Source organism: Agelaius phoeniceus, chromosome 2 (assembly GCF_051311805.1).
Source record: "Agelaius phoeniceus isolate bAgePho1 chromosome 2, bAgePho1.hap1, whole genome shotgun sequence".
Lineage (NCBI taxonomy): Eukaryota > Metazoa > Chordata > Aves > Passeriformes > Icteridae > Agelaius > Agelaius phoeniceus.
This window is the reverse complement of record NC_135266.1, coordinates 5,495,970-5,510,261: the sequence shown is the minus strand read 5'-3', so window position 1 is coordinate 5,510,261 and position 14,292 is coordinate 5,495,970. Positions and strand designations below refer to the sequence as shown.

At 49.6% G+C, this 14,292-nt stretch overlaps 1 protein-coding gene across 1 annotated transcript; it reads left to right on the top strand.

Annotated features, from left to right (window-relative positions):
- The first annotated feature begins 4,620 nt into the window (after nucleotides 1–4,620).
- Nucleotides 4,621–7,934, top strand: LOC143692092 (fibulin-2-like). The gene is made up of 2 exons (XM_077171647.1): nucleotides 4,621–4,705; nucleotides 7,421–7,934. The coding sequence occupies exon 2, from the start codon at nucleotides 7,434–7,436 to the stop codon at nucleotides 7,932–7,934; it is 501 nt and encodes a 166-aa protein (XP_077027762.1). The 5' UTR covers nucleotides 4,621–4,705; nucleotides 7,421–7,433.
- Nucleotides 7,935–14,292: the final 6,358 nt, after the last annotated feature.

Sequence of the window (14,292 nt, the reverse complement as noted above, 5' to 3'; positions counted from 1 at the left end):
TCCTCGGGGCCAGAGCCCATTTCTGCCACAGAGCAGCAGGGCTGGGGGCAATCAGGGCACTGCTGCACCCCCTGCCCCTCTCTGCCCCCCCAGGCAGGGTGCAGGCACCCCCAGGGGCCATTCCCCCCCAGCCCTGGGGGTGTTTGCCTCCAAGAAGGCAGCAGGAGAGTCTGGAGTCTCAGCTTCTGTTTGCCAGGCTCGGGAATAAATGTGTGAGATGGTATTTCTTGTCCTGCCTCAGATGTTTATTAGTTCTTATCTCTGTTACTGTCTCACAAAATATGAGTTCTGCAGCACTTTAACAAACTAAAACTGGAGCCCCATCTCTCTCGCTCTACAAGGACTTTTAAGGATAAAATGTCCAATTAAGAAATGACACCTCAATTATTTTCACGTTTAACCCGATAACCAACCACCCATGCCCACAATGGGGATTTTTTAATCCAATGACACAAAACCACCCAAACCCATGGAGAAGAAGGTGAAGAAGAAGGAGCAGAAGGTGAAGAAGAAGGAGCAGCCTCCACCCTAAAACCTCCATCTTGCTTTATATACATTACTATATTCTAAACCCTTAAACTGAGTTTTCCACCCTGTGATATCACACACTTCTACTCATACTCCACACCCACAATCCCAGTTCTGTCATTTCCATTTTGGCAGTTTTCTCCACGGCCTCAGGTCAGTGCAGTGTTCTCTTGGGGGTCAGTGCCTGGCAGCACAGAAAGTCTGAAATTCTCAGCATCCAGGGTTCCAACAGGGAGGGAGGGGCACAGAGCACAGGAGGTGAAAGGTGGGAGGGAAAAGCCAAGGGCTGTGATGAGCAGGGGGCTGAGGTGCTGGGCTGGTGGTGATGGTGATGGGGCTTTGGGATGCACCTTCCTCAGCTCTGGGGGGTTTGGTGGCACTGGGTGCCTCCTGCATGGTGAGGGGGCAGTGGAGGGAGCCCAAACAAGAGGCAGAGACTCAGTCACAGAACAGTGAGAGGGGCCATGGCTTCATCCCTGAATATGCATCCTCAGAGCTCCTTATCAAAGGCTGGAGGGGAGGGCAAGGTTTGGTCTTAATTGTGCTGCCAGGCCATTGTGGGGACTGATAATGAAGGTCAGCAGAGCCATTTGCCGTGGCTACCAAAAACCAAAAATGAAAGCAAATGTCAAAAGTGAGCTGTGGGAGCAAACCGAGGTGCCATTGAAACCCAGTTTGGGGGAGCTGCTCTCAAAAGACCCAGAGAGGTTCACAATCTTTCTGTGACTTTCTGGAGCTGCTCCAAGATGGCAACAACCAATTTCAATTTCAGCTAAGTGGCTACTCCATATTCTCAATAAAATCTAGTTTGTAGGAGACTTTTATTAAGTTATAGAACGCTGAAGTATTTACATTTAGGTAAAGTGTCTCTGCTGTCCATTGTTTCCTGAGTGACACGAGCGATTATCAGATTTTCTGAGAGTTTTTGCTTGTGCAATAACCATATTTGTCCAGAAAAACAAACTGACTAGCTCAACCCTCATTGTTTCATATTTATTTTAGCAATTCTGTGGCAAAGTGAAGCCTGTTAGTCCATGCACGTATCCCAAACTCACAGGAGTAAGTCTGAAAGTGCCCCATAACTCCATGAAGCCCAGAACTGAGTCTGAACCTGGACCAGCCTGGCTGTTATGGATTAACCCAGAGCCCAGGGCTTCCAGCAGCTGCAGGGCTGCAGGGCAGTGAGCTGCAGACAGGCTCCAGGACAGGCAGCTGCACTCCAGCAAAGGTGAAGTAACCACTGAGTATCCACCTCGAATATTTACAACTCCTTCTCTATGTTAACCATGAGTGTGGGAGCTAATAAAGGTGGGTGTGAGCTCCAGATACCCCAGGGCTGCTCCACCTGGGCTCACCAAGCACTCCTGGGCTCCTTTCCCGTGTCCCTGGGGCTGCTCTTTGCAGGCACATCCAACAGTGGCTGCCCGGGGATGCTGCTGCTGTGTCTCCTGCTGTTTGCCAGCTGTGACCCTGAGGATGTCCCACAGGGCTGTGCCACCCTGCCCACCGTGTCTCTGGCATGGAAAAGGCCTCAGGAGGCAAGGGAGGAGTTTTCATGGGAGTTGTCTGCAGAAATCCCTGCAGGACCATGCAGAACCATCCCACCGTGCCCATACAGCACCAGTGGCGAGAGCAGCGTGTCCAAGTGTCCCTCCCACCACCCTTTGTCCCTTCTCCACACATCCCTGGGCCTGTCCTCTGGCAGGATGACCCCCTCTGGATAAACAGGCCTTGGAGCTCCTTTTCCTTCCCCTAGCATTGAGTCCCTGTCAGTATTTTATGTCTCCAAGCTGCCCAGCTCGGCACAGCTCGGTGCTCTGGAGCTCTTGTGGGGCTTCTGGACCAGAGGGATGGGGAATTCCAGGCTTCAGGAGCCATGAGAGGGGAGCAGGAGGTGGATGAAGGCCAGGCAGCATCCCAGCCCACTGTCCTGAGTGCAGAGTCCAGCTCCAGAGCTCCCTCAGCCTGCAGGTCCACCCCTGCCCTTCTCCCAGCACCTCCTGCTCTGTCACTTCGATTTTTTAAGATTTTCTAAGATTTTCTAAGCCTTCTGATGTTTACATTCTTGTAACGAACTTTCTCACACACTTTCTGTAAGGAACTCATTGTTTTGCATTCTTTTATGGAAGAAGAGAAATTTGATGGGCTGTTGGTTTGTCCAGGGTCATTGGAGAGGTGGCACTGTCACCCTCCAGTCCACTGTCACTTTGGAAATCTATAAATGTTAGAGTCAGAAAACATACTCCCCTTTTTTCATCTTGTGTAAGAGCTGAAATGAGGGATGGGGGACTCCAGGCACTCTCCAAAATGCAGTTTATTCCATCCAAGAGGTTGCAGCAGCCCAGGGTGGTGGGTGACAGAGCCTGTGCCCACAGCTGTCAGCTCCAGCTGCAGGCAGGCCTGGAGACCCTTTGGTTTAGGTTACAGTGCATTATAGACTGTTCTTTTGGTTACATTGCATTATAGACTGTTCTTTGCTGAGCATCTTCATACAGTACAACCAATCTATACCTGAACTTTTATCTATAGCCTGTCATAACTACTGTAATTACCATAGTCATGTTACTGTTCTCCAATCACTAAAAGTCAGTACATTGCAGTTTAACCTAGAAGTTGTTTTTCAGTTTTCTTTTCAGTGGAAAATTCTGAGACCTTTTTTCTACTTGCAACTTTGCTGCCTTGTTTGCCTGTGCTGTCTTTCTGCTTGGTAAAAACATCTTCTTGTTTGGGGTGGGTTTATCCTTTGCTCTAAGCCATAAAAACCCCTTCTAACTAACACACCCTTTGCCTCCTTGGTTATCCAGTCAGACTGGCCCAGCAATTCTTTTCTTCTATATCAAAAACTTGCTTCCATCTCTATTCCTTCATCAGACTCTACATTCAAAAATCTTTCTGCTAAGCACACATATCTGTGAGACTTTCTTGTCAAACTTTCATCCTTCCCAACTGTGACCGTGTTCACAGGGGTCTCAGGATGAGGGAAGAGATGAGGATCTGACTCCATGTTTCAGAAGGCTGATTTATTATTTTATGATATATATTATATTAAAACGATACTAAAATAATAGAAGAAAGGATTCCCTCAGAAGGCTGGCTAAGAATAGAATATGAAAGAATGATAACAAAGGTTTGTGGCTTGGACAGACAGTCTGAGCCAGCTGACTGTGATTGGCCATTAATTAGAAACAACCACATGAGACCAATCCCAGATGCACCTGTTGCATTCCACAGCAGCAGATAACCATTGTTAAATTTTGTTCCTGAGGCCTCCCAGCTTCTCAGGAGAAAAAATCCTAAGGAAAGGACTTTTCATAAAAGATGCCTGCGACACCCCACAACCTTGAGAACAGCAGCGTGTGCCTGTCGCGTTGTTTCGTGTCCTGTAGTGACACTGCTCAAAGGGTGAGCCCTGTGTGCCCCCAGAACCTTCACTGCTCTCCAGCCCCATCTGCCCCAAGATGCCTCTGCTCTGCACCCCTCTGCTCTGTAGGGCTGGGGACACATTTCCAGGGAGATCATGAGCACATCAGGGCAAGACATTTCCACAGCAGGGACCAAATGGCCCAGGGGGAAGGAGCTCAGGCTGCCTGTGCAGGTCAGGGCACATGAAATTTGTGCATCCCTTCCCTGCTGAGATCCACAGCCTTGGCTCCCTGCAGCTCAATCCAGAGGAAAACAAACCCCAAGGGCTTTAAAGGCTGGAGAGCTGCCCTGTCCTGGGAAGCTGCGTGCCCTGAGAAGGTCCCTGCCCACCCCTGGCTCCTGCATTTTGGGGTGCATCACCCCAGAGCTGGCTGCGTTTCAGGCACAAGGAGGGAATTTCTGCCTTCCCACCGCTTTTAACTCCTTTTTTCCTCCCTGTGGCCTCCAGCGTCCCTGTCCCCAGCAGCCTGTGCAGCACAGGGGCGCTGATGGTGCTTCACAAACCCCGGGGAGGTTGGCCCAGAGGGGCGTGGGGAGCCAGGACAGAGCTGGGGTTGGCCTGAGCTCGGACAGAGCCAACACCGGCAGCAGGATAAGCATCTCGCTGGGCAGGGCCAGCACCTCGGAGGCTTCCCCGCCTCCCTTTTGGCCCCGCCAGGGCCCCACCGTGCAGACACATAAATAGAGGTGCGGGCAGGAGCGGGGCTGCATCCCAAGGGATCCCAGAGCATCTCCAGCGCATCCCACCCTGCAGGTAACCCGGGAGCTACGGGGAACGGGGCAGGGCCAGCCTGCATCCCCCAGAAGGGAGGGGAGGATGAGCATTTCCCCAGGGAATAGCGGGAGCCCGGTGATGCCGCTCCCATGGAATGGTTCTGCTGGGAATGGGCTCTGCTGGAGGGGCCCAGTTTCACTGCTGGGTGGGGTGGGGTGTTCTGGCAATGCTTGGGGTGTGAGAAATCTTCTCACAGGACTCGGTGATGGTTGGTGGGGGTGTCCTGCTCTGCCTGTGTGGGGCAGCCAGGAGGGAGCTCCTGGGGAAGGAAATTCCTTTCCAGCAGCAGCTTCTCCATGGGGAGCATGGCTGGGTGTGCCCGTGTTCGCAGGGGAATCAGGATGAGGGGAGAGACGAGGATCTGACTCCATGGTTCAGAAGGCTGATTTATTATTTTATGAAATATATTACATTAAAACTATACTAAAAGAATAGAAGAAAGGATTTCCTCAGAAGGCTGGCTAAGAGTAGAATAATAAGGAATGATAACAAAGGCTTGTGGCTCGGGCTCTCTGTCCGAGCCAGCTGGGCTGTGATTGGCCATTAATGAGAAACAACCACATGAGCCCAATCCCAGATGCACCTGTTGCATTCCACAGCAGCAGATAACCATTGGTTACATTTTGTTCCTGAGGCCTCTCAGCTTCTCAGGAGGAAAAATCCTAAGGAAAGGATTTTTCATAAAAGATGTCAGTGACAGCTGGGTTCTGTGCCAGTCCTCAGGGAATGGCAGCAAATAACCACTAGATTAAAATGTGTGAATGAAAGGAAGGGGCAGAACAACTCCAGCAAAAACAAAGCTGGTCTAAGGTACTTAAACTAGCAAAAGCATGCTTTAAAACCAGAAAAGCTTCAAAGTCTTTCTTTTTTTTTTTTTTTTTCAAATTGATAACAGACAGGGTCTGTGCTTTCAAGGTTTTTTTTATGATTATGCAACTTGCAAATGTTTTTTGTTTAAGGAGATGTTAAGAAATAACTGCAAGTAGTTGCATGCCTGCAAGATTAGGAAATTGGGGTTATCAAAGGGTGATGATATAAATGTAATCAAAGGTGGCAATGGGAGAAGAGCCCAGAGCTGGAAGGACCCAGTGCAGGAAGGAGGAAGGTGTATTTAATACACCAGGACATAGGGGGACTCAGACAGAGGGAAGGGATCCAAAAAATGCATTTAAAGGAAACACTGGGTCTTGAAAAGCTGAAAAAAGAAAAAAAAAGAGTCCTCAGCCTTTAAAGAGGAAGAGGATTCAGCCTGGGCTGCCAGGTGCTGTGCATCCAAGGTGTGAGTGGAGGAGGAGGAGGGAGCAGGCACAGGGAGGAAATTTCATGCAAGGAGTGACTCTCTAAGAACAGGCTGGCCAAAGAAATGGAGACGACAAAGAACTGAGTGCCACAGGAATGCCCAACACTGGAAACATCTTCCTTAAGGAAAAAATGGTTTTGCAGTTGAAATAGAGATGGAGTGACCCCCTTGGCTCCCTTTGAAGGAGTGAGGTGGCTGGAAAAGGCAGGCAGTGAGTGGCACAGCAGGACAGGCTGGGAGCTGACACCCAGACCTGGTGCCTGGAGCAGCCACAGGGCAAAGCACCAAAGCAGACAGTGCTTCTGTGAGCCCTGCTTCTGCCCAGGCCTGTGTGCCTTCCAGGAACAGCTAATTTCTCATTGCAATGTCAATTATCAGCACCAACACGAGGGTGAGCGAGTCCCATTTGCCATGGGGCAGCCATGCCAAGGCTCAGTGAGTGCTGCAGGGTGGGCTGTGCCCAGCAGTGCCCACCTGTGTGAGCCCTGGGGATGGAGGGCACTGTGGCAGGGCCAGCATGGGCTTTGGGGGTGAGAGATTCTGGTTTAGAGCAAAACCCTCCTGGCACCTGGTTTAGAGCAAAACCCTCCTGGCACCTGGTTTAGAGCAAAACCCTCCTGGCACCTGGTTTAGAGCAAACCCCCCTGGTAGCTGATGCTGTTGAATCAGGGACAGAAAGATTCCAGTCTTCAGGGGGGTCAGAGGGCTCACTTTAATGAAAGGAATGGGTTTTTTATAATGTGACTTGCTAAAGTGATCCTTGATTTGCCTCAGAGTAGAACCATCTCACACCACTGGTGACTGTGAATAGCACACTGTGAAGAGCCATAACTATAAACAATAGCTACAGAAAGAGAGATAATTACTGTTTTAATTCTTTCCTCCAAGATTCCCAGGCTTGGGAGAAATTCTTTGTTCTTTCTTTGACTGAACTGAGAATCTCCACGGGCACCCGTGGGTGACCCAACCTCCAGCCATGGGCTCCTTAAGGAGATGGGGCTGATCCCCTGGCTTTAACTTGTGGAGGGGCCCAGGACCTTCAGTGTGACACTGTGTGTGTGTGTGACACTCCGTGTGACATTCCCTGTGTGTGCCACTCCCTTCAATGTGCCACTCCCTTCAGTGTGACACTGTGTGTGTGTGTGACACTGTGTGCGTGTGACACTCCCTGCCTATGCCACTCCGTGTGACACTCCCTTCAGTGTGACACGCCCTGCGTGTGGCACTCCCTGCCTATGCCACTCCGTGCGACACTCCCTTCTGTGTGCGACACTCCCTTCTGTGTGCGACACTCCCTTCAATGTGCCACTCCCTGCGTGTGCCACTCCCCGTGTGCCCACCCTGCGTGTGCCACTCCCTGCGTGCCACCTGCTCCCATTTCCCTTTTCCCCCAGGGCCACCAGGACCATGCCTCTCCCCGCCGCCCTCCTCCTGTGCCTCGCCTCCCTCCTGCTCCGCAGCGCATCCCCCAGTCCCGCCTGCGGCCGCAGCTCCTGCCCGCCGTGCCCCGAGGCCGACGCGGAGGCGCCACCGCCGCCCGGTGCCACCGCCTGCTGTCCGCCGTGCCCGCTGTCCTGCCCCTGCCCGCCCCACCTGCAGGCCGACTGCGAGCTCCACGGCTTCCCTGAGGGCCGCGTCCCCGCCGGCCGCTCCTTCTACATCGACTTCGCCCGGCGGCTGTGCCGCTGCGGGGACGGCGGCGACATCGCCTGCAGCCCGCTCTGCCCGCGGCCCGAGCCCGCCTGCCGCGCCCTGGGCAGCCCGGTGGCCGATGGGTGTCCCCGGTGCGTGTGCTACGACGCCGAGGGGATGGCGGTGCCCGCCGGCTCCTCCGTGCGCCGCGGCTCCCGGGAGTGCCGGTGCCCTGCCCTGGGCGGGGACATGGAGTGCGCCGAGCCCCGGGAGTGAAGGAGCCTTCCCGGCAGCGAAACCTGGGCCCGTGTTCGCAGGGGGGCCAGGAAGAGGGAAGAGACGAGAATGTTGACTCTGTGTTTCAGAAGGCTTGATTTATTATTTTATGGTATATATTATATTATATTAAAACTATACTAAAAGAATAGAAGAAAGGATTTCATCAGAAGGCTCGCTAAGAATATAATAGGAAAGAATGAATAACAAAGGCTTGTGACTGACCAGACAGTCCGAGCCAGCTGGGCTGTGATTGGCCATTAATTAGAAACAACCCCATGAGACCAATCCCAGATGCACCTGTTGCATTCCACAGCAGCAGATAACCATTGCTTACATTCTGTTCCTGAGGCCTCTCAGCTTCTCAGGAGAAAAAATCCTCAGGAAAGGATTTTTCAGAAAATATCATGGCTACACGAAACCTTCCTGGGCTTTGGGGCATCCTTGCTGAGGGGCTTTGAGAGGAATGACAGATTTTGTCTTTACAAACTGTGGGGTCTGTTGGTAGATAAAACTGGCACCGAGAGATGAAAGAAACAATGGGGAGGGTTCCACTGATTGGTGAATGGGATTCCTCTGATTGATCAATGGGATTCCACTGTGATTAATGGAAAAAGAGATTTTGCTTTTGCAGATAAACTTCAGGCTTGGTGGATAAAGGAAATTGGGAGTTGAAAGGTGAAAGAAACAATGGGGGGAAAGCCCAAGTTCCATAAGAATTAAAAACTAAAAGGGAGGGTTATAAAGGGAAATATACATTAGAGGGAAATCTCTGCTCTCAGGTGTTCTGGGCAGTCTGTACCTCTCAAGTACCTCAGCCACGGGTAAAAGAGAGAAGGGGAAAGAGACTGGGAAATTGGGATAAAAAGGAGGCTGCATCCTGCAAAAATTTGAGAGATCCCAGCAGAATGCCCCATGGCCTCTCCCTTTATTCCAATAAAGCAAAAGGACTCCTCTGTCTCCTTTTTGGACCCTTTGAAACTGTTCAAAGGGTCCCTGAGGATTTGGGGGTTGCTGCCCTCTGGACAGGGGGGATGCCACATTCTCTGTCATTCATGGGCCAGGGCAAGGTGTCTGCTGGGGCTGAGCTTGCTTGCTTCTGAGGTTTGTTCCACAGGTACAAACTGGCTGCTGCTAGCATGTAACTGGGACAAACACAGCTGTTTATTTATTTGGAAGGTGATTCTGCTTTTGTATGTGTTTGTGTTTATACAGGCTGTTTATATTAAACTCTCTGGATGAACCTCCTCCCAGGAGCCAGGCTTTTTGTTCCTGTAATGCTGTCCTGTGGTGGGACCAAGACCAGAGGGCTGGCTGACACCTTCTCTCCAAGCTTTTCATGAGCTGGGAGGGGTTGGTGGGTGGGCACAGCTCTGGGTTCATGGGAGATGAACCCTTCTCCTGTCTCCATCCTCCAGAGCAAAGCCTGGTGGCACTCAAGGCTCTGTCCTTCACAGCCCCCTTGGTCCTACCCAGGGCTGGCCCCACTGTCAGTGCCAGTTCAGCAGGAATGCCCCAAAATGTGTCTCAGTGGCTGTGTCCTCTGCATACAGACACAGGATACAGAATCCTGCATCTTCTGAGTGCTTTGGCATATATAAATACACACTCACATATAAATATATCTATATATAAAACCCACAGCTTCATCAGGCTGTGTTATTAACACATGTTAATTGTTTAAGGGTTGAATAAAATAATTGTTTTATTGTTTAATGATTGAATAGAATAAAATAATTGTTAATCATTTAAGGATTGAATAAGATAATTGTTACCAGTGAACATTTGAAGACTTTACTGATAAAGACACCCATGTTTTCCTCTTGTTTTAGCTGGTGCTACTTGGGCCACCCAAGGCTCTCTCCAACCACCTTGGCTGCTGGTACAGCTGGATGCATTAAGTGGGTCTCTTGGATTATTTAAATTTTCTTCTCTTCTGCTCTGTCTTCTGCTGTTTCACTGCAAAAAAACAAAACAAAAAAACCTCAAAAAACTAAAACAAAAACCAAACAAAAACAAACAAAAAAACCCCCAAAATAAAAATCCCCAGTGAGCAAGGGGGTTTCATGTGGAGGGTGAGGAAAAGGTTGGAGGAAGCAGGTGAATTTGGGTTTTGGGATGCAGCAGGGGTCTCCATCCATTGGGGAAGGGACCTTAAGGATTGTACAGCTCCAACTCCCCTGCCATGGGCAGGGACACCTTTCACTGTCCCAGGTTCCTCAGAGCTCCCTCCAGCCTGGCCTTGGCCCTTCCAGGCATGGAGCAGCCACAGCTTCTCTGGGCACCCTGTGCCAATTCACCACCCTCAGAGTGAATAATTTTTTCCCTAGATCTAACCTAAATTTCCCTTCTTTCAGCTTGAAGCCATTCCCTTTGTCCTGTCACACCAGACCCTTGGGAATTCTCTCTTTCCATGTTTTTTGTAGGTCCCTTCAGGCACTGGAAGGCCACAAGGAGGTCACCCCAAAGCCTCTGGGCTGAACAATCCCAATCCTCCCAGCCTTTCCTCCCAGCACAGCTGCTCCATGCTTCTGCTGCAGGAAATGGGGCTTGACCTGACAACACTTCACCCTCTTCTCTTCCCCATTCAGTGTAAAAATCTCAGTTTTCAGTGAGGTTAAAGCTCACTGTTCACCTTCCAGACAGACACCAGACATCCCATTGCCACCGTGTCCACCAGCAGCACAGGAAATTCTTTCCATGGCAGGTTTCTATTTACCTGCTGTCCAGGTATTTACAAATTTACAAATTGTCCAGATATTTACAAATTACACATCCTCTATGCTCTTGTGAGGTGAGGGTGTTTCAGTCCATGGGGTTGGCTCTCTTTTGTGTCTGCCAAGGATTTAAGGAGATCAGGATGAGTTTGCAGGGCAGCGATGGGGTTTGCAAGCACAGGGATTACCCAGAGGGAGTCAGGAGGGATTTGCAAAGGCTCCTCGCTGCCTGGGGAGGGTGCTGGGCTTGTTTATCCTTTGTCACACATCTTATCTGTCTCAGGGCTCCCTGCCTTGTGTGACTGATAACCTTGGAGCAGGGGGGAGTGACCGACAGATGGGCAGCCCTGCATAACATTGGGATTGTCTGCGGTACCCAGTGTCAGCACGGGAACAATGACAGAGTTATTGGCCAAATATCCCTGCAAAAAGGTCCCTGTTGGCTCCTTTGCAAGCTGCTCCTCGGAGGTGGTGCAGAGTTTCTTTGCTCTGATGTGAAATACCTTCTGTCTCCAGGATCTCTGTCTGCATTTCATCACACTGAAAGCAGGAGCTGCATTATTTTACTTTGACCAAGAACAGCACCGGGAAAAAATTAAAAACTCACAGTGATCAGTTGTCAGAATTTATTCTGACATTAAATTGAATGTCCTAGAGTCTGGCATGCTTTGTTTGAATGGGTGCTGTCCTGGATTCTCCAGTATTAATCACCCATGTGCTTGTCTGCAATTTGGACACAGTATTGCTGGTGTTATTTGTATTTTTCCAGGTCAGATTTTCCCCAGTCTGGGCAGTTTTGTGGCTACTCCTTCATGGTCACTGTCACTTTGCATCACAGCCAGGCACACGTTTGCAGGTGTTTCTCAAGAGCAAAGCAACACACAAACTCCTGTGCATCCCTAAATGAGCCCTGAGAACTGAAACCAAAGCTGAAATTTGCAGCTCCCAAAAAGAACTCATTTAACACGTAGAGCAATCAACTTTTGGATTTTTTTTTTTTTTTTTTTTTTGGTAAAGGATGACTAGTGATGTTTAGTTAGTTGTGGAAGGGACAGGGACTTTCCTCATCATGTTAATCATAAAATGGTTTATTTAAATGGATCCATGCTTTAGCCCCCAGCCCTTTTATGAGCCCTTTCAGGTCCTGCCTCATGAGGCTGTAAAACATTAAAATATTCATGAATGAAAGCCCATCAGGAGTCTTCCTTTGGGCACAGCTATGTCAAGAAGTTGAAGTGTTTGCCCAAGTCCCTCCGCCTTTTCCAGCAGCCTGCCAGAAGTGAATTCCTCAGGTGTGTTCACCAAACAGCTTTAGCACCCAGACTGCATTTGCAGAGCCCAGGTGTGGGGGGCTGGCTGCTTGCCATTTGTTTTTTCCCCAGTTATGCTCTTAAGTGATCAGAAATCTTGATCCATGGCAGGTTCTGCACTGGTGATTTCTGATCAGGGTGAGAACAGAGGTTTCCTAGAGGAGCCCCTGATTAAATTAGAGCATAGTCACTCAGTGTTGGTAATGGGCTGAGCACACACCCCTAGAAATAGTTTTTCTTTGAAATTTGGGGCAAGGGAGAGAGGTAACACTTGACATTTTTGAATATGCTCATTACAGGAAATTTTAAGCTGCCCTGACACACCAAAGGTGCAGTGCATTTATTAACAGCAAATTGCACAAGGATGGGAGGCACACAAACGAGTGTATTTGGGTTTTTATGATTTAATAGGAGTGCTGTGGGTTGAAGACAAGGTGAGGATTGGTGAAAGGTTGGGCTCCGTGATCTTGGAGGTCTTTTCAACTTAATTGATTCTGTTCTATGATTTAGCCTCAGCATTGTGCATCTCCACTAAAACCAGCTTTTTAAAAACCATTCTGATACTGCATCCATAGCAGCACCCACAGCTCAGCTCTCCAAGGCTGTTGGGCTTTTTCCAGCAGCTGGCTTTGAATCCTGGAGTGATCTGCAGAGTCATTATTCATGGCTATTCACAGTTCACAAGTTCAAGAGACACAAAAAAAGTCCAGGGTATGGAATCAAAGATTAATTGTTGCCAGTTTCCAAAGAAAGGAAGGGGAAAGAAAAAGAGAAAAAGGGATAAGAATGCAAAACCAGTTGTTTGAAAGCAGAATGGAGGATCTCAGAGGAAAACTATTGTTTCTGGAGCTGCTGAAAGTGTTCCTGTGTGTACAAGTGAGTCAGGAACATTGTTTCCAGCATCTGGAAAGCTGGGAGAGCAGCATAGCCATTACCTAACAAATGCCAACCCAGTTCCTCAAAACCTTTGGAATTTTGCCATTTCGAATTTCATTTGGTGATGATGCTTAAAATTTTCAAGAGCTTTCAGGTCTGGATCCAGCTACAGTACTGAGTTAAGAAACTTAACCAGAATCAGCTGTGCAAAACAGTCCTTTTGTGTATTAAAAAAAAAAAAAAAAAAAGGGACAGAAATATTCTCTCTCCTTCCTGGCCTTAATTGGGATCCTGCCCATGGAACCATATATATTCTAAGTATCTTAGAAAAATCAATATCTGCACAGTAACTGAATTTGTAATTATTGTAATTGCACATATCAATAAGTCCCCTTGTCTTTTCTGTGTGCCAGTCTCTGCTGAGAGCAAGGAGTCTAAACCTTAAAGACCAAACAGGGCCATGAACTGAGCTGTGCAGAAACGTGAGGAAACAGAATTTGATGAATGTTAAGAAATTAAGGGAAGTGTCCATAGTTTGTAGCTCATAGTGAGATGTTGCAGGAGGAGGGACACACACAACCCTCAAGGTGGAAAGTCAATCACTGGATACTTAATTACAGGGCTATTAAGATTGGAAAAATCCTCTGAGATCGAGTCCCAGCTGTGCCTGGTCCCCACCTTGTCCCCAGCCCAGAGCACTGAGTGCCACATCCAGCCCTTCCTTGGGCACCTGCAGGGATGGGGACTCCAAACCTCCTGGGCAGCCCCTGCCAATGTTTAACAACCCTTTAATTGAATAAATTGCTGCTGCTGTCCAAGCTGAGCCTGCCCTGGCCCAGCCTGAGGCCGTTCCCTCTGCTCCTGTCCCTGTGCCCTGGGAGCAGAGCCCGACCCCCCCGGCTGTGCCCTCCTGGCAGGGACTTGTGCAGAGCCACAAGGGCCCCTGAGCCTCCTTTGCTCCAGCCCCAGCCCCTGCCCAGCTCCCTCAGCCCCTCCTGGGGCTCCAGCCCCTGCCCAGCTCCGTTCCCTGCCCTGGACACGCTCCAGCCCCTCCAGGGCTCTCCTGCACTGAGGGACCCAAACCTGGGCCCAGCCCCTGAGGTGTGGCCTCAGCAGGGCCAGCACAGAGGGACAATCCCTGCCCAGTATGATCTGCATATTTCTTCAAGACTTCCAAAAATCTAACTTGAGAAATCCTTGGATCTTAGCAAAAATTATCTAAATGAATTTTTATTGCCACAGTCACATTTAGTGTATGCTTCAGTTCGTATTTAGGATTCAGGATCAAGTGAATGAAAAATGTGCAAGGAATAATTTTCAGGAGTTGGTCCAAGGGCCTCAGCTCCTGCTTTGTGCCAGTGGTGACACCAAAGTCCAATAGAGAAGGGAAATACCCACAGGTGTTCCCTGATTACTTCACAAGCCCTAGATCACAGCTCAGTTGCATCAGGAAGA